The 23,378-nt window shown below is 37.4% G+C and overlaps 1 protein-coding gene and 1 long non-coding RNA gene across 3 annotated transcripts in view; one reads left to right on the top strand and one right to left on the bottom strand.

The window, feature by feature from the left end:
• The window catches only part of DENND6A (DENN domain containing 6A), a 28,288-nt gene extending 4,910 nt beyond the window's left edge, over positions 1–23,378 (bottom strand). Inside the window, exons 1-15 of one of the 2 annotated variants that reach the window (XM_075096143.1) lie at positions 23,122–23,378; positions 19,775–19,813; positions 19,637–19,679; positions 16,153–16,265; positions 15,072–15,152; positions 14,587–14,692; positions 13,437–13,516; positions 11,829–11,891; positions 11,140–11,195; positions 10,656–10,778; positions 10,383–10,478; positions 6,972–7,066; positions 5,105–5,170; positions 4,946–5,010; positions 4,259–4,348 (exon numbers count right to left, since the gene is read on the bottom strand). In XM_075096143.1, coding sequence (XP_074952244.1) covers positions 4,259–4,348; positions 4,946–5,010; positions 5,105–5,170; positions 6,972–7,066; positions 10,383–10,478; positions 10,656–10,778; positions 11,140–11,195; positions 11,829–11,891; positions 13,437–13,516; positions 14,587–14,692; positions 15,072–15,152; positions 16,153–16,265; positions 19,637–19,679; positions 19,775–19,813; positions 23,122–23,307 — 1,302 coding nt within the window. In that variant the 5' untranslated portion in view covers positions 23,308–23,378. Of the gene's footprint in view, positions 1–4,258; positions 4,349–4,945; positions 5,011–5,104; positions 5,171–6,971; positions 7,067–10,382; positions 10,479–10,655; positions 10,779–11,139; positions 11,196–11,828; positions 11,892–13,436; positions 13,517–14,586; positions 14,693–15,071; positions 15,153–16,152; positions 16,266–19,636; positions 19,680–19,774; positions 19,814–22,373; positions 22,401–23,121 lie in introns of those variants that run through there. The other variant, XM_075096144.1, reaches the window with a different exon arrangement.
• LOC142058623 (uncharacterized) lies at positions 79–19,456 on the top strand. Its single transcript, XR_012661050.1, has 5 exons — positions 79–158; positions 2,096–2,214; positions 5,737–5,823; positions 17,594–17,762; positions 19,003–19,456. It is a non-coding gene; the product is annotated as an uncharacterized LOC142058623 (long non-coding RNA).

Raw genomic sequence — 23,378 nt, 5'->3', positions numbered from 1 at the left:
GTACAGGGTGGGGTCATGCATATTTACCACATGAGAGCATGAGGAGCTTATCTAATACCGTTTGTATTTCCCAACTGCAGAACTTTGTCAGCAAGATTCAAGGAGGACAGGAAGCAAACATATACATGGAATATATATATCCTGAACTCCAGCCACAAGTAAATAATCTCTCTTTTCTTTGGTGGCAGTCCACAGGTACCTTCATATCATGGGTGATTCCAAACAGTAATCCCACTTTGTATCAAGTATTTGGAAGTGATTTTTAGAGTCCCTCATATAAACATTACATATAGAACTAACCTACAAAATGCTGTTATCAGCTGCAGGCATCTCTGCAGTAGCAATGCTTGGCAGAGGCATGGCTAGAGCCCCAACAGACTAGCTAATGTATGAGTAGTGGAGACATTTCTCGGCAAGGCCACCACTGAAGCGCTAGGTCTGATGACAGGAGGAAGCTCCACCTTGCCAGCTCACACAAGTACATCAATACAAGCTGCTATACATTTTGAAATTGTTTGTATGCAAATGGCCATACATTTTTATCTGTGAACATAATCAGCTTCAATAGCACAAAAAGTCTAGATCTATCTTTTGAAAAAAAAAAAGGATACCCCCCCATATACTTTTCTGGTGGCAGAGAATGTAAAGGGTGATCTCACCGTACAAATTTAAGATTTATGACAGAAAATTTATTAGAGTTTCTTGCCTGAAATAAAAGTTTGAGCAAGATGGGGGGAATACTAGGGAAAGGTTTTAGGTTCATCCTACGTGTCTGTCCTGTATCAAAAGAACAGGAAGACAAATTTTAAGGAAAAACTCCTCTAAAAACACCCAAGGACAAACAAGTGTCTAGGGATGTTCCAATTCTTGCAGACAGAAATTGGACCTGATCGTGCATGCTCTAAAACGATGAAAAGTTTAGGTCACCCACAAAAAGCATTCAGAGAGCTCAGAATGGGGCAGCTGATACGTAAACATCCAATGCCTGAGCTATCACTTCCCAATTTTAAACACTTGCCCAGAGAAATTACTTAACTTCACGCAAAACTTTTTGAGTTGGTGAAGTCCATGATTACTTGGATTTCATACTTCCAAATGCTAGGTAAAAGCATATTAGAACATATTTATCATTATCTTAATGCACAAATTAGAAAACAGATGACAAATTTTCATTTCAAGTCAAGGCAATTCAAAGCCTGCAAATCTGCATGCATTCTAAACCTAAACACAGTATTCATTTGTTTAGAATGAAAACTGGAGGCTCTTTGCTGAGGTTGATTTTAAAACAACAACAAAAAAACAAACAAAAACCCCACACAAAAAAAAAACGAAACAAAAAAACCCCCCAAAAAACCAAAAGACATGAAACTCTGAAAGCTTTCCACCTTGTCTGGGGATTTTCACCCCTGGATGTAAAACTGTACCAGGTTTATTGCCAAGCAGACTAACACTAAGAAACAGCAGATAATCATGAAAATGTCTTAGACACTAAAATCCAAGGCTTGGGTAAAGAACAGTACTGTGCATGACCATTGCAGTTACAAGTAATCTAGAAGCTGTATTTACTGCCTCCGAGAAAGACAACGCATGAGGATAATGATCAAAGCCTTCTCTAGAATCAGGGGACATAAGTATGTTGAATTTGTCCAAAAGTTTATACCCATACTTGTAAAGCAAGTTTTTATATTTAGCTATATAGTCAAATTGGCCTTGTTCTAAGCAGTGGGAATAGATCAGATGTCCCAGTTAACCTACATTTATCTTTGATTTTATGATCTAGCGAAGAGCTCTGCATATGTGATTTTTCCCTGAGGGTATTTAACCATTTGAAACAGTCATCCATATTATATTTCATTTACCCATTTTTTTCTGAAACAGCGTAATAATTATGAAAAGTGACACCAGGTAAGAAGAGAAAGCAAAGTCTGTAGGCCCTGCTACATCATGTTGGCCATCAACATTTCCTGACAGGAAATTACAGAGAAAAACCTGAGCTTCACAATAATCCTTTTGCTAGTTCTAGACACTCTTAATCAAAGTGGAGACATTGCCTTTTTCTCAAGTCTCTTGTAACCTCTGTTTATGCTTGACATAGGTACAAGATTTGAAAATCCTGCAGATATTGCAGCAGTCTGAGGAAACAGCTGTCTTGAGGCCATAAAACAACTGCACAAGGATGTCCGACTGCTGAAATTTGAAATTTGGCTACTGCAGGTAATCCAATGGCAAAAAAACTCCAAAATCAATGAACAAAAAGACAAAACCAAAACAAAACCCAACTGTCTACCTTCAGAGACAGACATTGTTCTTTGAAAGTCAGATAGAACATAGGTTAAAAAAGGAGTTGCAAAGATAACTAAGTTTGCAAAAAAGAGAAGTAAATTAATTGCCTAGAGGACAACTAAAGAAATGGTCTTCCTGGCCAAGGCAGATGAAAGGAGCAGATATGCTAGATAGTTTCTCATGCTAAGCATTAACAGCAGTGAGTGCACAAATATGACTAGGAAAGGGAAAAATTCTCTAAACTTTAGTGATTTGCATTGAAAAGCACTACCACTAGAAGGCAGAATAAATATTTAAGGGAAAAAATTTAAGCCAGTCTACTTTACCAGTTGAATTCGTTGATCTTTCACATATTAATAGTAAGATTACCTTGTAGCATCCCCATAGCTATCACAGCAAATTACTACAAGAGTATACACTTAAAGAGCTCTTCTCATTACAAAGTACTTTCCAACTCTACTTTTCCAAAATTGACATTTCTCTAAGTCAGAGGAAACACCGTTACACTTAAAAGGGGGGGGGGGGGGGGGGGTAGGGGGGATAAAAAAGCAAACAACAACAACAAAAAAATCAACAGTGGACTGGGGTTCCAAGTATTGAGGAAGGCTTGAAGAAATTTTCTTCTTACTCCATGTTAAAATATACACACACAATTTTGCTTTGCATTAATGCTACACAGTACATCGCAAGCACACATCTGAAAATGCAGTCTAGCAACATACACAAAGAAGCATTCTTTTTTGATATCTGAACACTTTGTCTAGGTATATGTTTAATTTTTGACATTAAGCTACAGCCTTCATAATTTTTTTGCTAAGTATGTAATTAAAGAAATGTAAGACTACAGTATTTTAGAAAAGTCACTACATAGCTTAATGGTACATTTCTGTAGCTCAAATGTTATTCACAGAATCACAAAATGGTTGAGTTTGGAAGGGAAATCTAGAGGTCATCTGGTCCAACTCCCCCCTTTTCCCCCCTCCTCAAGCACACCTGCAGGCTGCCCAGGACTATGCCCAGGCAGTTTTTCAATATCTCCAAGGGTGGAGACTCCACAACCTCTCTGGGCAACCTAACCTGTTCCAGTGCTCAGTCACCTTCACAGTAAGAAGTGTTTCCTGATGGTCAACAGACCCTCCTGTGTTTCAGTTTGTGCCCACTGCCTCTTGTCCTATCACTGGGCACCATTGAAAGGAGCCTGGATCCGTCTTCTTCATATCCATCCCTTGAGATATTTATATACATTGATGAGATCCCCCCTAGAACCTTCTCTTCCCAAGGCTAAACAGTCCCAGCTCTCTCAGCCTTTCCTCATATGAAAGATGGTCCAGCCCCTCAATCACTTTAGTGGCCCTTCACTGGACTCTCTCCAGTAGCTTGCTCTCTCTCCCCTCATTATGGGCAGCCCAGAACTGGACATGATAGTCCAGGTATAGCCTCACCAGTACTGAATGGAGGGGAAGGATCACCCCCCTCAACCTGCTAGGGGCAACACCCCTCCTAACACAGCCCAGGATGCCATCGGCCACCTTTGCTTCCAGGGCATATTGCTGGCTGACGTTCGACTTCATGCCCATCAGGACCCCCAGATCCTTTTCTGCAAAGCTGCCTTCCAGCCTGGTGGCCTGCAGTATATACTGCTGCATAGCTTTATTCCTTCCAAGGCGTGGGACTTTCCACTTCTATTTGCTGAACTGCATGAGGTACCTGTCAGCCCATTTCTCCAGCCTGTTAAGGTCCCTCCAAACATCAGCACAACCCTCTGGTGTGTAAGTCACTCCTCCCAGTTTTGTACCATCAGCATACTTGCTGCTGGTATACAGTGCCCCATCATCCAGATCACTAACAGAGATGTTGAACAGGACTGGACCCAGTGTTGACCCCAGGGGTACACTGCTAGTTACCAGATAGTTACTGGACTTAGAAAGCTACTCCATATTACATATGTAAACAACCCATTAGTCCAAGAACTCACTAATGGAATAATGAAACTTTCCGTCAATTCCGAAAAATATCGCCGAAGAATCACACTCTGTGCTTCTGTAGGACGTTTCTGTTGTACACCCTTTAAAAAAAGAAATAAAATATCACAATAAGTCTGTAACCCCAAAATATGTAAGTAGTTGTGGTTTTTTTTAAAAAAATATTTATTCCAGTGTTTCTGTATTCATTTGCCATAAGCTTACATATAGCATTGCCTACCCTGAACCATGAAAGGATATTCAGTTGCTGATTTTTTTTTTTTCATGTAAAGAAATTCAAAGAAAGAAAAATTTCTATAAACAAACTTGTGCAGATCACTTAAAGTTTGGAATCTCTGATTCTTACACACCTCATGTGTGAAATTTCTAGACCAAATTGAGTAGAGGGGGATGCCAGAGAGTGGAAAACCAAAAACAGATGAAATGATCAATCATTTAAATTCTCTGAATTACTAAGATAACTTCTTGAGTTCTACCATTCATGTTGTTATAGAAACTGCTAACAAGGCAGCAGCCCTTCTACAAGGACGGTGTACACCTATTGATTCAGTTATGAATTGGGGCAAAGGAATAAGCATCTAGTTCCATTTCAGTTACGTAGGCAGAGCTCAGCCTTAAATGAAAACAGTGTACAACAGTACATCAAACAATTTCCATTAAGAAGAGACTCGCAGTATTACCTTTTGTAACTGTTTAACGATGTCTTCATCTTTGTTCAAGTATGGCTTGTAAGAGGTATAAACACCTAAAGAAAAAAAGCAGCATATAGCCAAAGCGAAAACAGAGTATGCTTTTTAAAATTAAAATACTGATCATTTAACTCTGAAGCAATTTATTACCAGGTTTGGAGTCCAAAGTTTTTAGGTTCTTCAGTTTTTTCACTTTCACCTGCTTTGGAACTTCACCTGCCAAAACATTTAAAGCCACCTTACTTGAAATATCCATCCCTTTTACTAGATACTACAGTTAATGTGCTATATATTGCACTGATTTTCAGAAAAAGATAGTCTTCTAAAAGAAAGTATCTAATATTGTGAGAAGCATTAGAAACACTGACAAGCATCCAAGTATATATCCAGAAACATCCAGTAAACATATGAACAACAGCATAAAGGCTTTTCACTTTATTTAAGTGTTCCCTGTGGAAAAGAAAAACAAACCAAAACCAAACTCCCCAAAACAAACAAAAAAAAGGACAACCTTCTGAATCAAAGCAGCCGAAGAAAAATACTAACTACATAGCCGTGAACAACTGTTTCATTAATTTCAAATTGTATTCCATCTTCCTTTGTTCCCTTAGGGTAAACGCTTTCAGGAACAAATCTTTAGTACCCTGGCCAAAATAAAAATTGTATATAAGAAATTAAAACAGTAGCTATGGACTAAGTGTTGTGAGAGAATGAATTTAAGTCTCCTTTTTCATAGGCCAAACTAAGTTTTTGTTTTGTTTTTCAAATATATCCCTCTCCAGCCAGAAGACCCTAAACTCTGCTACCAGTCTTGCAGCCTCAGCAGAAACTTCCTCTTGGATCTAGTTGGATGCTCGACTTCAGAAAAGGTAATAGTATAAATTGCTATTGAAACTGCAGAGTGGGGAGAAAAGGAAAAATTAAAAAAACAAACAACAAAAGTGACAAGCCCTCTCTTTGTCCCTAAGGAAATAAAACTTCAATTTTTAAAGGCAGGTCAGACAGATACATCCTCAGAACTTCCTGAATAAGCATTTCACATAGCTGCACCAAAACTTTAGAATTTCATACTTGAAACTGTGTATCGAATTTGAAGGCAACCTGTGTATATGGCTTTGCAGAGGTTTAATAGTTGAATTAAAATTCTATTTTCCAAACCTTAACTACACAGCAGCTATGTAACTCCCACACACACAACCCCAAACCCCCACAGGTATTCTGAAGCATGGACAGGCATGATATTTTAAAGCAAAACCTTGCCTAATTATATTGAACACAGTACATAATCCATAATTAATTTGGTGTATTCAGAAATCGAATGTAACTTATTCTACAAAAATGAATTTCATGGTGTATTATCCTAAATGCATATTTCTGCATTCCCACTTTCAGAACAGAATAGTGAACCTGTCACAGCAAACAGCTGCATTTGGGAATTTCATCTAATAATTAGAGTACTGCAGTATTTTATTACAGGCTAGCAATTGACATGTTATCCAGAGATTACATTGAAATTCTGCTCAGTCATGTAAGGAAATAGTCCAACTTGAACAATTAGTAATTACTGGAATATTGCCAGATTAGAAATATATTATCAAAATACTGTCAACAACTTTTTATATTATTGTCACATTCAAACTTAGCTTTCATATGGATTTTACTTTCTGTGCACTTGCTGTGCAGTGCAGATTTATTACATTCTACTCATCCTAAAATTAACATCAGTAGTAAATTATGTTTCCCGTTTTAACGCCTTATTGGTAGAGATACAAAAGCTGATTGTGCAAAAGCTAAAACATTATTACTAATGAGTATTACCACCTTTGGCACTTAATATACTAGATTTGGCAATACAAGACATACAGTACTCAAAAGGCTAATTTCACCTGACAGATTTATATCGATGAGGATTTGGTTAGTATTAAACTAAATTAATTGAACTAAATTATGCATGTTTATTTATAAAGAAGCACACAGATCTTGTCACACAGGATTGTAGAAGATATTTGTACTTTACCTGGAAGTTTAATATCTCCAATTCGGATAATATGAGGCCAGTGCTGAAGTGTTTTAGCAAAAAAAGGATTCGTCACCCCTAGAATGACAGATGGTCTAGAAAAATAATGACATGTTTAAAATATGACAGTAAGAACTTCTGTCTTAATGAATACAAAAGGTCAACTTTAATTCTTAACTATTATTTTCATTTTGCATTTAAGACTTAGATTTTAAGCTGCATGTAAGAGCACAGTCTGTTTGTATCAAAGTTTTTAAATTTTAGCAAATAGCAAGACGACTGTATCTTAATGTCCAAACAGTAGTGGTGAATAAAAATAGCATCTTCTGCTAAATTCTACCCATCTGCAATGATGAGAACAGGGTATTATCTGATTTATTATCTGTTTGGTTTGGAGTTTTTGTTTGTTTGCTTGGTTTCGTTGCGGTTTTTTTGTTTGTGGTCGTTTGGGGGTTTGTTTCGTTCTTTTTGTTTTTTAAAGGAGCAGAAATCTGACCCATATTTGAAAGACAAATTGCTGTTTTTCAAGGCTTGATTATGACAAACTCTCAGTACTTGAATGTGCATGTCAACATGGCTGCTGTTTGCATGAGCCTTCTTGTAGAGCTACCACTCAGTCATGATTAAGAAAAAGAGACACTTAATATTCTACTTCCTTTCCAACACTTTAGCATTCTTTGTTTAAAAAGCAGTTATTAAGTAATGAAACACAAGCAATTGATAGCATTGTGCCCAGCTCACAACCTGTCAGATTTTTCTGTCTACTCTGTGATTAGAATCTGGCTTCAAGGATGCATAGGGACACCTGGAGAATAAGAGGCAGTAAGAGCATAGGGCTGCTGCTACAGCATAGGGCTGCAGAATTTGGGATTTATAGCGCTAATATGATGAAATATCAACATATTTTTCAGTATAGTGGCTGTCACCCATTTTACAGGAAAATGTTAGCTAAGGATAAAGTGTAACTGCAAGCCTCACTGGAACTGCCATATTAAAATAGGTTATCCTCATTTCTTCAGATTGGTTTTAATAATCCCAAATTTTAACACTTTCTGGACACCATCCTTAAGTTTCCTGTTTCTCAAGGCAAGGTGGGGAGAAAAAACAATAAATGTTTATTCAGTTCTTCCAGCTATATCATGACGCAACGGGGCATCAATTTCTACATTAACCTACAAACATTTCTTTCATTCCTCCCTCAACTTTCTAATTATAACTACATTTAATGTATAAAAACTTACTAAGCATTCACAGAGAGGACCAAAGTCTGATCACACAGCTCTGTAGCCTAGTATAATGTCTGGTCTACAGAAACAGCCATTTTCATCTCTCCATCCATCTTTAAAGGAGCAGCACCGAATTTTAACAGTTTCTCAGAAGTCTTTTCTTGCTTGTCACTGATTCAACCTTCACCAGAAAAATCACTTCAAGTCTTATTGCTGTTCAAGCATGTTCACCTGAAAACATTTTATTCCAGATACTACGTATTTTTCCCTACTCATCTGAATTCAGTGTCATTATTTTTTTTGCTGTTTCTATAATCCTGTTAAACTCATTTGCATTACCGATTTAAATTCATTGAGATTTGCAAATGTTGTTCATGATTTTTCAGTGTTATCATACATGATTTACAGTCTCTCTTTCAAGACAATGATAAAGACCACTGTCCATAAAAAGGTCTCAACAGATTCCTTTGTTGTACTCTGAAAAAATCAACTTACTATGTTTTATCTTATGCCCTTTTCATGGTCATGTCTTAAGAATCAAGATAATAAACAAACTGAGCCTCAAAAGAACCCAAACAATAGGCACTCTCATTCTCCCCAAGAATGACTCAAGTCTAGCCTAACTTAACACAACTATTAAGTCTTCTCATGCCTGTTTTGTGGGAACCAAAAAACAAGTTTCACACACAATTGGTTTTAGCCAATGTACGCAAACTGACATTCCTTTCCTAACTGGAGGGTTAAAGTCAAGTAAGGATTTCATTTACACACACACAAAAGCCCATAATTCTCCAGGTCAAGGTAAACTGGTAGCAAATCATGAGGAATCTTGTTTCACTGCTACTGGTGATATAACAGCAAGACTATTGGTCAAGTCTATTTGGTCACTTTTAGGAGCCTTAATCTATCATATTTATCAGAAACAATTCTGATTTTAAACCACAGATTTCTGAAAAAGCATGATAAATCAAAACATCAAGATGAAAAATACCCCTTGCTCCCCTCTCGTTAAAGGTAATAAAATATACAGAATCTGCATCATCTGGATTCTTCCCCTTCTTAGAGCCACTGCTTTAAAAGCCTACTTCCAGTCTTTCTAAACTTTTTTTCGTTTTCCCTAAGAAAGAGCAATCCTAGCTCTATTTCAAATACTAACGTACACACTGAAGAACGTTTTCTATTTTGCTACAGAGGAGCAGATGCAATTTTTAACCATGGGTTACTAAAGTTAAACCAAATTCTTCATGGAATTATTTTTAGAAATTAAATTGCATACAGCATAACCATTCCCATGGAATACAATCTGAAACATAATGCCTATGTTTGTATGTTTTTCCACTGCTGTATCTCTGACACTAATTTCGTTGAGAGGAAAAAATACAGTAAAAAACCAACAAAACAAACAAAAAGCCCAACACAACAACCACTGCCTGTTCAGACATCAGGAAAAAAACTGTGTATAAAAAGATCAATGAACATAACACATGCACTACATTCCCAAATAAAGTCACATTTAGTAATACATAATCAGAAATATTGGTGTATGCTCTCAAAATAAGAGCAGTATTTAAAAAAGGGTGAAAGTGTATCCTTAAAGCAGTTTTGAACAGAATTGTTTTTGTAGACTCACACTCTTAAAAAAAAGAATCTTAATTTCTGAATTATTTACAACATTTTTTCTAACAAATTTAGTGAAGAAATATTTCCTTTTTAAACTCATGTCTCAACTAGGACACTGACTGGATTAACTTTACAAAACAACTGTACGGATATTGAATTCTAGAAGTCACTTTGTTTAGTAATTACTTAAGTAATAAAAACAGTTACAGAACAATTTCCCAAAGAGCTGTTACAAAGCTTATGTTGCACAGACAAACCCTTACGGCAAAGCAAAACTTTTCTTGCTTTCATATTTGCAGTTTTTCTTATTCTGTGCACAAGTATCGTATGAATCTCAAACGTTGTTTAATTATGACATTTTTTCATAACTTCTTTATCCTGTCTAACTGGAGTGAAAACTTAAAACAGCTGATTAACGCACTTTGTAAGATATATCTTATTTATAAGAAGTCTAAATGTATTCTCTAATGGTAGAGATTCAGACAGTTAAGCAGTATCTTAAAACAAACGTATGGCTAAGAGTGGCTTTGAGTAATACCTTCACAACAAAGTTTAATTTACTTACGGGGCTTGTGTGCGAGTTGTATATTCTTTGAATTCACTGTCATGTATGGTAAAGTATGGCCTGAAATCACTGCAGTACTTTAATGGTGAAATACAACTGCAAGGTAGAAAGAGGATAGGCTTGTTTTACGTATACAGTGCAAAATTTCATGAAAGAAACAAGCAAATCTAAAGTTTGTAATGCTTCGTTATATTCAGATCAAATGAAGTTGCACTCAACTGCAATCTACAATGACTCACTTGGTCATTAGTTAGGAAGCTCCACTACATTTACCTAACAAGTGCCAAGACTGTTTCCGAAGATTCTGATGGTGATGGGGCCATCACAACAAGTGGTTCTCCTAGCAATACTAGTTCCCAAAGCATCTGAATGTGAAAGAACACTGGACAGAAACACCTAAAAACAGATTGAGGTATTTTAATACACTTAACAACCAGAAGAAAACTTAACATAACCAGAAGTAATCTGTATTTGATCAAGAACTGGATAAAAGGAAAGTTTGTAGTAGTATTTAATAGTAATCTGAAAAATATAAAATACTCCTGTAAAATGGAACATTTAATGAACTTGCTTATTTATTGCAGTTTCAGCCAGCATGTTGTCTGAATTGTTTTTAGCCAGCTTTACAGAAAAATAATATTAAAAACAATACTGATACATGTTAGCTTGCAAGGTATGAGATGTGTGCCATGGAACCATCATAAATCTTTGACTTGTGGGAATTCACAACTAGGAATAAACCAGTCCAAACTCCTACCTGAAAAGATCTACTTCATGAACAGTCGGTAAAGCCATGGAGATCTGAGCATCTGCCTAAAAGACACCGCAATGCTTGTTTTTTAGTCAGCAGAATACCTAGGTTTAAATGAAATAGTTGCCCTTAAATGCTTACAGACAATATTTACCACTACTGCACTACGTACTACATTATCTCCACAAGGAACTAATTTTGTGTGCTAGAAGCAAGATTTCCCCCAACACACAACTTACAGGCATGCAACTTCCGGTCCAGAAGATATGAAATACTGAAGCTGTTTTAAACAACAGTCATGCAGCACATGAAGGCACAGATAGGTTTGTTTTATATCAATTTTCTGTAGCTAAAGATTTTTAATGCAGTTTTCATCCACAAAAAAAGCCCCAGTTTAGTATAGTTTCACCCATTAAAAGCATGTTCAAGTTCAGTAATTTTGTCAGCCAACTATCCTCTTCCAGGAGCTGGACATCCCTCTTCTAAACTACTTGGGATAAGTGGGTTAGAATACCTTTTCTGTGAAGAATCCAACTCTGGACTCCTCTACTCCAAGTTTCAAAGACTGTGGATTTCATTATTATCAAAGTATATGAGGATTTGCTGCCAATCTTTTATGAAGACGTTTAAAAGAATTAAGGCAGATATTTAGCTTTGTCTTGGGGTTATACACAACAGAAGTATCTTATCTCTACCTGGTGCATATTCTGTACTATTGGCGTTGTTCCAGGCTTGTCACGATATGTTGGAATCCGCAACTTTGAAAGAAAGAGAAAGATAATTTTTTTCCCCGGTATCAAATTCAGCAGAAAATTAAAATGCTGACTTACAGATAAGATGTAACATTTAAAGAGGCTACACTACAGTAGGATGTGTTATTTACTCTATAGAACATCCACATAACAATGAATACATAGCTGAAGACTACAGATCATTGCTACAGGAATCAATATGCAATACTATGTAGTACTGCACTGAAAATTGAATATTAGAATATGAAAGCTATACTTCAGTTAAGAAAGACTCGATAACACTAGTCACAACTATTACAATAATTTCAATAACAGTATGTTTAAATGTTGGAGAGAAATAGGGTTATGGGATTTTAAGGTAGTACAGAATTACTTTTAGAAAAAATCCTCTCCTAAAACATCAGACATCCTGGTGGGTATGACGCAGGATCCAAATAGGCTGAACAACAAATATAGTTTTCTGACCTCACAGTCTGCATGTGTAAGTCTTGAGTAGCACAAATTTCATCATATTGAGGCTGGTGACCCAAATGGGTGTAATTTATACACAACAATTAAAACCGCCTGCCCAAGCAGTGTAAAGAGGAAAAAAAAAAACCCAAAAAACCCAAAACCCCCACAAAACCAAACCAAAACAAAAACCCAACCACCAGGGACAATATCCGTGACAACAGTAATTATGGCCTCACTCAGTTTAGGAACACCATTTCACCTCTCACAGATAAGGATTACTGATAAGATAAATGCAGGGAATAGACAAACAAGACCTATCTGACACTCATCATTACCATCCAGCATCCAGAACACTGCTTTATTAAATCTGAGCTTTCAGAACAGTTTCAGAAACTTCTCCTTCCTCTCCTTGATGTACACATGTCTACCCATAAACTTGAGAGTACCTGCTAAGAACCTGACAGTGACCTCTGAATCCATCAGATGCATTTAATTACATTTCATATGAACATGCTATGGTTCCCAGAGGCCCAGTTCTTCACCTCTACAGTTCCTCCCCATGCACTAGATACATCTTAATAGCTTTCTTCAGAAATATTTCACTTTCACTGAAAATTATCCACAGACCAAGAAACTCATTTCTGGTGTGTAAGCCAGAAAATATTTTTACTTGTCAAACTTCAGACACAAGAATGATTTTCATCAATAGATTTAATTTGCTTGACTGGAACTTAATTCTCAGTATTTTGAAGTGTCACTTAACGTTTGATTTGCCACATATAATTAGCATTAAAGTCTCCTAGAATGCGTATTCCAGAAGGCTAATACAGACACTACAATTAGTAGTTGTATTGAAACATCGCTTTTTAGTATCTACAAAAGGTACATGTTAACCTATGCACCAGAAAAGATCCGCCCCTCCTCCCCCCAGTCCAGGAACCTGATTAAGATCTCCCAGACCTTCACTCTGATTGGAGTGTACATCTATTCCTGTTCTGAAGTATGAGACACTGAAAACAAGGCAGAAAACAGTGAGTACCTATAAAGTAAAGAGAGGGCAAAACACCCTCAGAGAAAAATAAGTGCAGGAGTATTTACCTTCATTATAATACCCATAATAGGCAAATGCAATATTTTCCCTGGAATTGGTGGTGGCCAACGATCAACATCGCTACAAACTTAGAGAGAAAAAAATTATAATTTATAATTACTTTATATATGCTATAACCCATGATATTGTATCCAGCTTTGTGTACACTGCAATTTTAAATTAGAACTGTTGTTCTACTTATCTCTTGATCATTCTAAGCTCTAAAAACATTTTACGGCTTTTTTGACATTCTTAATGTATTATTTCATTAGAACTATAAGGTTTTTCTTTGGAAGAAAACAGTATCCTCATCTTCCATTTTTTGTAGCAACTAGACTCGCAATTAGTTGAAGAAATGTTGTATGAGAAATGATGAAAGTACAGATTAAGAAACTTTGAGAGAACACACACATTTATGTACATTAGCTACTGTAGAAAAGAAACACAAGTAGTTAAAGAAAAAGCTAGCTGTCTAGCTTCTTCTGTTCATAATACAACCTGTCAAAAACCCCTATTTATCTACAGGTGATTAAAAATACAATTCCTTCATCAAGAATGGTTTCCACAAATTGCTGCTCAGTGAAGCCAAACCCACGAATGTTATACAGGGCAGACACAGTACAAAGAACACAGCACTTCTGGGCAAAGAGTGAATAACTTTCCCAGTTGGCCCTCTCTGGCTCTTAAAGTTCTACTGTACGGCTGAGACACCTGTTACCAGTGCTGCTCTGCTGCTTCTTCCTTTTGGTCAAAAAACAAAAACAAAACCAGAAACAAAACAAACAAAACAAACCCCATACAAGATGACATTTGTACAATTGCTTAAGAGAAGTTGTCAGAATGCCCAAAAGGACTCCATTTGTGAAGAGCACAAAGGATTGCCATCAGCCGCTTAGGCTGAGCAGCTGGTCCTGAAACATGCAACAAAACCCTAGATGTTTTTTAGGGGGGAACTTCAACTCTCCCAGGGAGGATCCAAAATTAGTTTAGCTCTGGTCAATGATCTAGAAATCACGCTAGTTTGCTAAAGTTTCAACCCTCTACCCTGTAAGAAGACAGAAATGCAAACTAGAAAGCAACAGCATTTTTTGTTAATATCACATACTTCTGTTGAAGAAATATAGGAGCTCTTCCAGAACAACATAATAGTTCCACTACCTGCTTCCAGGAAAGCTTCACTTTTTTCAAAATATTCTGGTGCTATTTGCTTAAGCATGGTGCGAAAGAGATGGACATAAGGTAGTTTGCTGATGAGGACCAGTGACTAGAAAAAAGAGTAACAAAACAAAAACAAAATTTTAAGTTAACCCTTTCCCTCAGTTCTATTGCAGTTCTACTGGCTATCCTGAGAGAACGTCAAGTGTGATTTTTCCCACAGATGCAAGCCAACCACACATTTGACTATAGGCAACTGCAAGGAAACAACTCCCAGCAGTTCCCAACTTCTTGTTTTTAAACACACAAAAAAATTCTGTTCTGACAGTGCAGCTGGAACAAAGCATAGCTGATGTAAAATTAGACCAATTCACTATAAATCAACAGTGAATTTAGTTAAGAGAGCAAGATACTCTTTCTGCTCCTCTGAGGTCACTGAAAAGTAATTAATTTCCAAATTATTATTCTCCTAAGAGAGCTGAAATTACCTTCTGGAAATAGCCTCTTTTTAATGATTTGTCTCGAACTTGTCTGAAATATACATAGCCATAGTAGTACGCTGGATCTTTCTGCAAAAGAAAGGAAAGAATTCAACGCAACAACCTGATACTGCCCTTCTTTCTGAAGCATTCAATATGCATTTTAAAAAGCTAATTTCCCTGCAAGCTCCAAAGTTGAGTAGATACAATAAACTGGAAGGATTACTCTGTTTACTGACATTATTTTTTTAGTAAGTACTTCAAAAAGAAAACAGCAGTGTGTGGGAACAGCTGTGCTTTCTGGCTTTACTATTTTTACGTCTACATTCCCCTGACACACCATGAAAGCGAAAATAGAATTAATTTCCTGAGGAATAAATCAAGACTCATAATTTTGCAAAGTAGAACTGAAAAGATTTTAGCAGTTAAAAACCTTAAAGCCCTGACTTGAAAAGATAAAAACTAGTCTTTCAATATGTTAGTTCTATAAAAGATTATTGGAGCATTAAGGAAGCATGCTCTCACATTTCAAAGACAAAACATCAGATTCATCCTTCCTACAAACAGGAATTCAACTATTTGCCACATAAACAGATCTAAATTGAGCTTAAGAATCAGACTCCCACTAGCATAAAGGCCTCAATATTCCATAAGGACATGGTGAGAACAACTTTTTGGCCACTACCACTGTTAGACAACTGCTCCATCTTCAAAAAATGAAGGGTGGAAACAGAGAGAGACATCTTAACTTTTTTTTTTTACGTTATAAAGCACTTCAGATTTCCAGTACAGTAATGGTTTTTACAATTTCATCGACAGGTTTTTAGTCAGTAGCAAAATAGGTCTGCTCTTCAATTTAATTTCTTGCAGTTCAAAACAAGTAGTGAAAGAAACTTAAAGAATAATTAACTAATAATTAGTTCTGTTAACTATTATGATAATGACATGATAATAAAAAACATTTGCTGAGCTTTGTCTTTCAGGACATCCAGTTCAGAGATTTTGTTTTTCTACCATTAAATTTAACTGTGAAGACCCATAAATTAACATTACCCAGAAGAAATTAACTTCATTTTTTCTTATTTCCAACCTTTAAGTAAACTGGCAGATCTCTGTCCAATTGGTCCAGAAAACAACACAATGAGACCTTCCTTCCAGGAGACCGTCGAAATCTAAAACAAAACTGTGTGTCCCCAAGGCAACCTATGTAGGGGGATGAGATAAACAACAAATAGACAGTGTTCTGAGTTTGAGTCTTGTTTAACATGAGGACTTGTCTACAGGCAAACAGGTAAAATAGTTTCGGTTCATTCATCTTGCACTGCTATTGTGCCCTGCTATTGCAACCATTTATATATTTGTATTTGTATAAGTGAACGATTTGGTATCTTTGGCAATAGTAAATAGCCTACCTTTGACAAGAAAAAAAAAGTCACTCTGCCTCACGGTGAGTTCATTAGACTGTCATGTCCTTAAGCCACTCTCCTAATGGCTGTCCTCCAACTGTTATTATACATTTTCTTGGTCTGCCTATATAGGTCTGATTATGTTAACATGTCATTGGCTGTCAGTTGACTGACTGCACTTAACTGTTTCCTGACACCAAGTGGTTAATACAGAAGTCACACCGTAAGAGTATATTATGCTGATCTCTTATAACTCCATGTGCAGGCCTAAGACTCAGTATTTCAGAAAGTTGCAAAACTAATACTCAGTTTCACTCTGTTTTCTGCAGTTACTTCCTAGTAATACTCCCAAGGAGCAAAGTTTCCCTTCATTTCTATCAAAATTAATTTCTGAAATAAAAACAGAACTAAGTATATTGACCATTTACAGTCCCAAAATAAGTTTTGGCTAAGTTTATGTCAGATATTGAAGAAACTTTCTCCAGGTGGAACATAAGAACTGAAGTATCAGAACTTGTATCACTGACACTCTCACAGCTGTGTTCTCGCCATTACAAATGTTGTTAAAGGTTTTTGGACCTTCTTCCCTTTTAGTTCAAGTAGATGCTATTTAAGCTGAACAGAATGTACTGTTCTCGAGAACAGTGATAAGGGGGGCGGTTAGAATCTTAAGAGCACGCAGGTACATTACTCATTCTAGCAAACCTGTAAAAAAAAGTCCCTTCGGAATGTAGTGTTACTAACATGAACATTAACAATTGAAAGACAACCTCCTGAGCATTGCCAACCTGTGGTAAGCAGACTACCTTCACTGTAACAATGTAAACGTTCATGTAAGTGACTATAAAAACCAATCTACTATTCAACTTACAGCTACTGTTACAGCAGTAAGTCTCCGGCTGGCAAAGGACACCTGCTTCTCCATATTGAATTTAACTCCTTCATAAGTGCTTTGTTCTTACATCTTTTGGACATAATTTGCAAAGACCTCCAGGGGAAAAAAAAAAATCACTACTGATCATCTGAACTCTTCACAGCTGTCCTGTCTGACACCAGCCAGTGCTGCTCCATTCTCCAGATAACCATTTTTCAGACTTAAGAGCTCAATTTCATCTTCTCTTTCAGCCACATACATACTGCTACAGCAAACACAGACAGCTCAAATCCTACGTCAAATTCACTGGCTGGGCAACTGGCAGTGTGGATTAATAAATTGTGGAAACCCACAATGCACCAAGACAAAACCAAAACCAGGAAAATGCTGTGTGATGGGATAACCATTCAATTCAAACAGGTAATGAAAGCAAGTGTGTGGCAATATGGATCCAATCATAACAAGAAAAACTACAGCATATGCCAATAACAAAGCACTAAATATTTGCTCCAAGTTTTCATAGCTAGTTTCCTCATTCAAAGAAGAAGGAAAAAAAAAAGCGGCTATTATAATAAGCTATACACAGAAGACCTCAAAGTAAAATACCCTTTATCATTAATAGGTTGAAATGTCATTCCGAATATGATGGCTTCTTATGTAACAAGCTATTCTGGTATGTAGAATTTGAAAAGATTGGTAAATGTCTATTCTTTATACAACTATCCAGGCAAAAAAGGCAAAAGCATTATTTTAAAGATAACTACTAGGAAACTTAGCTTAAACACAAGTGTTATTATCTAGTACCTTATAAAATCATTCCCCCCCCATAATTCATAGCCGCTACCAGTCCTAGAATGACACCTATTTATACTTAAAAAAGAAAAAAAAAGTTACTGATCAAATTTAGCTGCCAGCTAGTAACTTTCTTCACTGCTATATTACACAAAGGTTTTCTTTTTATATTATGGCCTACGATGGAAAAATAAATCATAACAGCATACACTCCCAGCTGATTTACAGAACACAGGTTTTACCTAGGTAATCCCTCTATATCATTTGTAACTTCAGCCTACCAACCATGATCAAGAACCTTAATGGGGATATTATAAAAAGCAAAAAGGGGGGATTTTTTCCTCCTGAAAGTAAACCCTCCTTACATATACCTATTCTGCCTAAAATAACTTTATTACCACTCTTATTTAAAAAAAAAAAAAAAAAAAAAAGAAACCCCACAATTAAAAAGTCAGCCTTTGTTCCTAACGCATTATTTGTACCTTCAATACACCTTTTGATGGTTGGACAGATTTATAACCATTAACAATGAAAGTAAGAAGATACAGTCAACTCATCTTCTCCTTCAATAACAGAAAGAAGCTCTTCCTCTATTTACATACAGGATATCGAGAACAGAGAAAATATCTTCATTTTAATAACATTAAGACAAAGGGGGAAAATAAGCCAAGATATTTGTAAAATTATCACACACATATTAAAAGCACACATCTGCATCCCTCCATATCAGAGTTGTTATGCTGCAGAGCGACAAACAGCACAGAGTAAGAGCAGATACAGGGAAAATTCTGTTACTACAGGTTTTGACTTTTGTAAAGAAATAAATGTAAAAGGAAGTGTCTGTACTTCTGCCATATATTTTTTGCAGGTGGTCCAAGCCATCAGCCACATGCCTCCAACTTCTCTTTGGCAGGGGAACAGTAGAAGTTTACACTAAAGAAGAATTTAGTAAGCAGGACCACAGACAGCAACAGAGGCATCAAGAATACAGAAGACACAAGATAGCCTAAGTTTTCCTTTCATAACTGTTCTTTCTAAATGCTTTTGAATTTAAAAGTCAGGTTTGCTTTTACAAATTTAGAAAATATACATTTACTCCTTCATGAGAAGATGGTTCCATATCCCTTCCATTTGAACCATTCAAATCCTGTGCCTACACTTCTCCATAGTTACAATGTTGTTATTTTGTTTAAAAGCGAGATCAAGATGTTCATTCTTCTCTTGCAAAGTATTCTGTAACATGCGCATGTGTGTCACCTGGAAGGTCTTACACATTCACATCCTGATATTTCATTTACATAAAATAAAGAGTTCTCTGACCTTACTGCAACACAGACAATTAGTTTTATATTTAACCTTATTTGCAACTTGTCTGTATTGTAATATTAAGATATTCGTATAAGTATTTAATCTAAAACCATTAATTTATACTGTCAAATTCTATCTTTTTTAACAGAGCTTAGTCCAACAGCTGACAACTACGGAGTGAAGGAAGCACTCACCTGAATTAGAATCTGGAAAAGACAAATAGCATATATTGGTTTTCTAAAGGGTGGGGAAAAAGAAAAGAGAGCCATTATATCTCCTGAAATTACTAAACTAAAAACAAATTATGTACTTATACAGCAACCATGGCTTACCTCTTTATCTGTGAGTTTTGAATGTGGAGGATATATTACCTACAGGAAAAAAAGTATTATTTTATTTGAAAATAAACTGGATATAAGCAGTAAGTGTCTATTAAATATTTTTTGTGTTTAAATTCAACCCTCAAATACCTGCTTAGCCTTAGGCTATTTTCAATGGTAAACTATTATGTCTCTTCTTATTTTCATATTCTTTTAAGCTATCTCAATCACCCATCTTTACTAAGTATTTTGGATGCCAGCTGGAGACCACAGATACATGAAAAAATTCAGAGTACTTGAGGTTTTTGGTGCAACAGGTCTCAAAGGAGAGCAAGACTACACCCTTTAGATTTAACTTGTACATACAAAATGCAGTAGTTGGTTCCATAGAAAACCAACAACTCATTGTCTGAAATCTGTTACAATGGATAGTTAGGTGGGAGTAACCAAAATTCAATCACAAAACACCCTCTATATTAATATTAACTCTTGGGGGTTGAACACTGGCCCCAAATGAGAGCAGAGAACTGCGAAAGCTCAAGGAACGCACTGAAAAGGCCATAACTTTTCTACTGGCAGAAAAAAGTGCATTAATATGTTTTTACAATCCAGAAATCAAAAACTATGCAACACAACGTAAGATATGGACGCACCATAATTTAAAAATACTGGATGTAAAAAAAACCAACAACAGCAATTATGCAAGAAAACGAGACAAGAACATACAGGAAAGATGACAAACCTGAGACACTTAAATTTCAGCTTAAAAGTTCCTCAAAAAAACTCAAAATTACTGAAATGGGTGGCTAGCTTATAAGCAAAGAAATTTCAAAATAAATTCAAATATTATGTTTCAAAGAAGGTTTCAGTGTTTTCGTAGATAGCAACTTCTCTAAAAACAGAAGTTCAGTGCAATAAGACTAACCTAGACCAGGGTGCTCATATTACCATACCGCAAACATCCAGTTATCTAATTTAACCTTGTTTGACAAAGTATAAGTAACTATATCTCCTAATAATATAACGCTATCCTACTCTAAGAAAACAACAAATATATGCACTGGCTGGTCTCTGACTAAGCAGGCTTTCTGTGCGCTGGCCATAAAATCCCCGATTCATTTCTTTTTCCCCTCAGTCCTCTACCCAATGACATCCAGGACACAACAAACTATTAGTGTAACTAAAGCTAAAAGTAGACATATATTTGGAACACCTGTCCAGCATTTAGTGAACCTAGCATCATCTTTTTTTTATCTCTTAACATTTTCCTACGCCATCTTATGCTAAACAATACATTCAAATGCAACTTTTTCAGCAGCTGAATGATGCTGAGATGATCTACATCTAGCCAGATGACTGGAGTACAGACCAGACTTCAATTCATGCTCCTTTTCCTCACTAGCTGGTGTATCTTCCCAGAAGTCAAAGGACAAGGAGTAAAAACAGTTGTAACTGTTACCTCTATCCTGTCACACCTGCCCAGCCTTTCCAACCTGCAGGGACGGCCAGATCAGAATGATGCAGTGATAATGAAAGCAAGCACAGCCCAGGTAAGGTTTTTACCAGATTTCACAACATTCTCAACAACCTCACTAAAGAAATCCAAATCGAAATGGACATGAACATTCCTGTGAGCTACCGCTATGCCTGCTGTTCAGCAGCAGAAGGTGTTGAAGAGGAAGCTGCCTATCAAAGCACAAAAGCAAAGGGGAAAAGACAAGACTGCAAGGTAGACACAAAGAAGAATTAGTGGAGACCATCACTTATAGTCTCCAAATGTTTGCCTCCATAATCTAAATGTCCTTTACATGTATTTTATTCCCCCCCAGAACTAATAATCTAACTCGCCAGACAAGAAACAAAACAAAAAAAGCCTAATTTGTAGGTGAAAGAAAGTTAACTTGAAAAGTGTGGCTATTGAACTTTGGTAACTCTTGGGAACCCTTCCCCTCCAACAAAGTCATAAAAACTTTTTTCTGGAAGTGCAGATTTGGACAAGGAACTGCTTCTTTCTGTCTAAGGAGTTTCCAAGAGAGAAATAAAACATCATCTTTTGTGTGTGTGCAACAATGGAAATGCTTGCTTTGCATTTCCGTTCTTTCAAAATTCTGTACTGTTAAATAACCTAATTGTTAGGGATTCTAATTGAAACTAAAAGCTGATTATTCTTCCTGCAGCAACCTAACCAAAAAAACCTCAGGCATTAGCTATATAGACATTTTAAGTTTAATTTTATGCATCCATTCAACTAAAATTAATGGGACCATTAACACAGTTGTTTGCAGACCGGATGAAGGCTACTCTGTGCCTCCTTCAGCCATCGAGCACAGGTTATGAAGAAATTCTTGTCTTTGTTGCTAACAAAATCTTAAAACATCAAGCAAACATAACTTAGCTAATTAGCACAGCATACACTGGCTTCTTATTTGCATTCCTCTTGCAGCCAACAATGACATGAATTAAGTATTTTAAATATTGTAATAGCTAGCTTAGTTGTATTTTAGGCCAGTCTGCAGAGACGGAAGGGAGGCGGAAGGGAGGCATTTTTCCCTGCACACCGTTTGCTGCACAGTCATATGGTGAATATGGTGAAATGGGATGTGAAACGGACCCAAAAGATCATTGTTCTTTCCAGTTTATTTTTCAGACCGATCAGTACCCTAATGCAGTTCCACATGCAATTTCATAGATGTCTGCCTGTTGGACAAAACAGCAAAGAGCAGCAGGGAGTTAAAAAACCCCTGCAGTTTGCGGCAGTGTCACTAATGCATCACCTCAGTTTGACATTCATTTAATGGTGCAAGAAAAATTATCTAAACGTTTGAAGCATTTATTTCCATACCTTCACGATCTTGGGAAAATGTTAATTACAAAGACTATTTGCATTCACGCTGTTATTATGCTCTTGTAAAATCTTTAACACCTAGGTGCCATGTAAATTAGTGCTATTCGTATATAAAGCAAGCTGACTGTGCATTTAACACAGCTCCTGGCACGAGATGAAAACCACTCACAACGGCACACTGACGTGACAACCAGCATAATGAAAACAGTTGCTTGAAAACAATTAGGCTCACCTCACGCCCCGTGACAGCTGTGGCTGGCAAAGTCTCCCCACAGCACGCTCCCCCCGCGCGCCGTGCCAGCCCCCGCGGCTGCCCGCTCCCCGCCCTCAGCCGCCGTTCCGGATTTCGCACAATCACGTTTCCCTCAAAGCGCCGCCGAGCTTCCCCCGCCACCCTGCAACGCCGGCACCAGAGGAAGCGCCCGATTCCGGCGGGGCCCCGCCGCAGCGCCGCCCGCCGCCGGGGAAGGGTGCCCGCACCGCACGTCGCCGCTCCCGCCGCCGCCCCGCGTACCTCCACGGCCTGCCCCAGCTCCAGGTCGAAGCCCACCACGCACACGCAGTGCAGCCAGGCCGAGAAGCGGTCCCAAGGCAGCAGCGACAGCCACCGCTCGGGGCCATCTGCCTCCGCCAGCACCGCCCCCGCGTCCTCGCCGGCCTCCGCGGCGGCGGCGCCCGGGCTCCGCTCCCGCAGCGACATGGCGCTGCCCGGGCCCGCGCCGGCTCCCGCCCCGGCCCGCCGCGGAGCCACGTGACCGGCGGCGCCCCGCC

Source organism: Phalacrocorax aristotelis, chromosome 6 (genome assembly GCF_949628215.1).
Source record: "Phalacrocorax aristotelis chromosome 6, bGulAri2.1, whole genome shotgun sequence".
NCBI lineage: Eukaryota > Metazoa > Chordata > Aves > Suliformes > Phalacrocoracidae > Phalacrocorax > Phalacrocorax aristotelis.
This window is presented reverse-complemented; position numbering and strand designations above follow the sequence as displayed.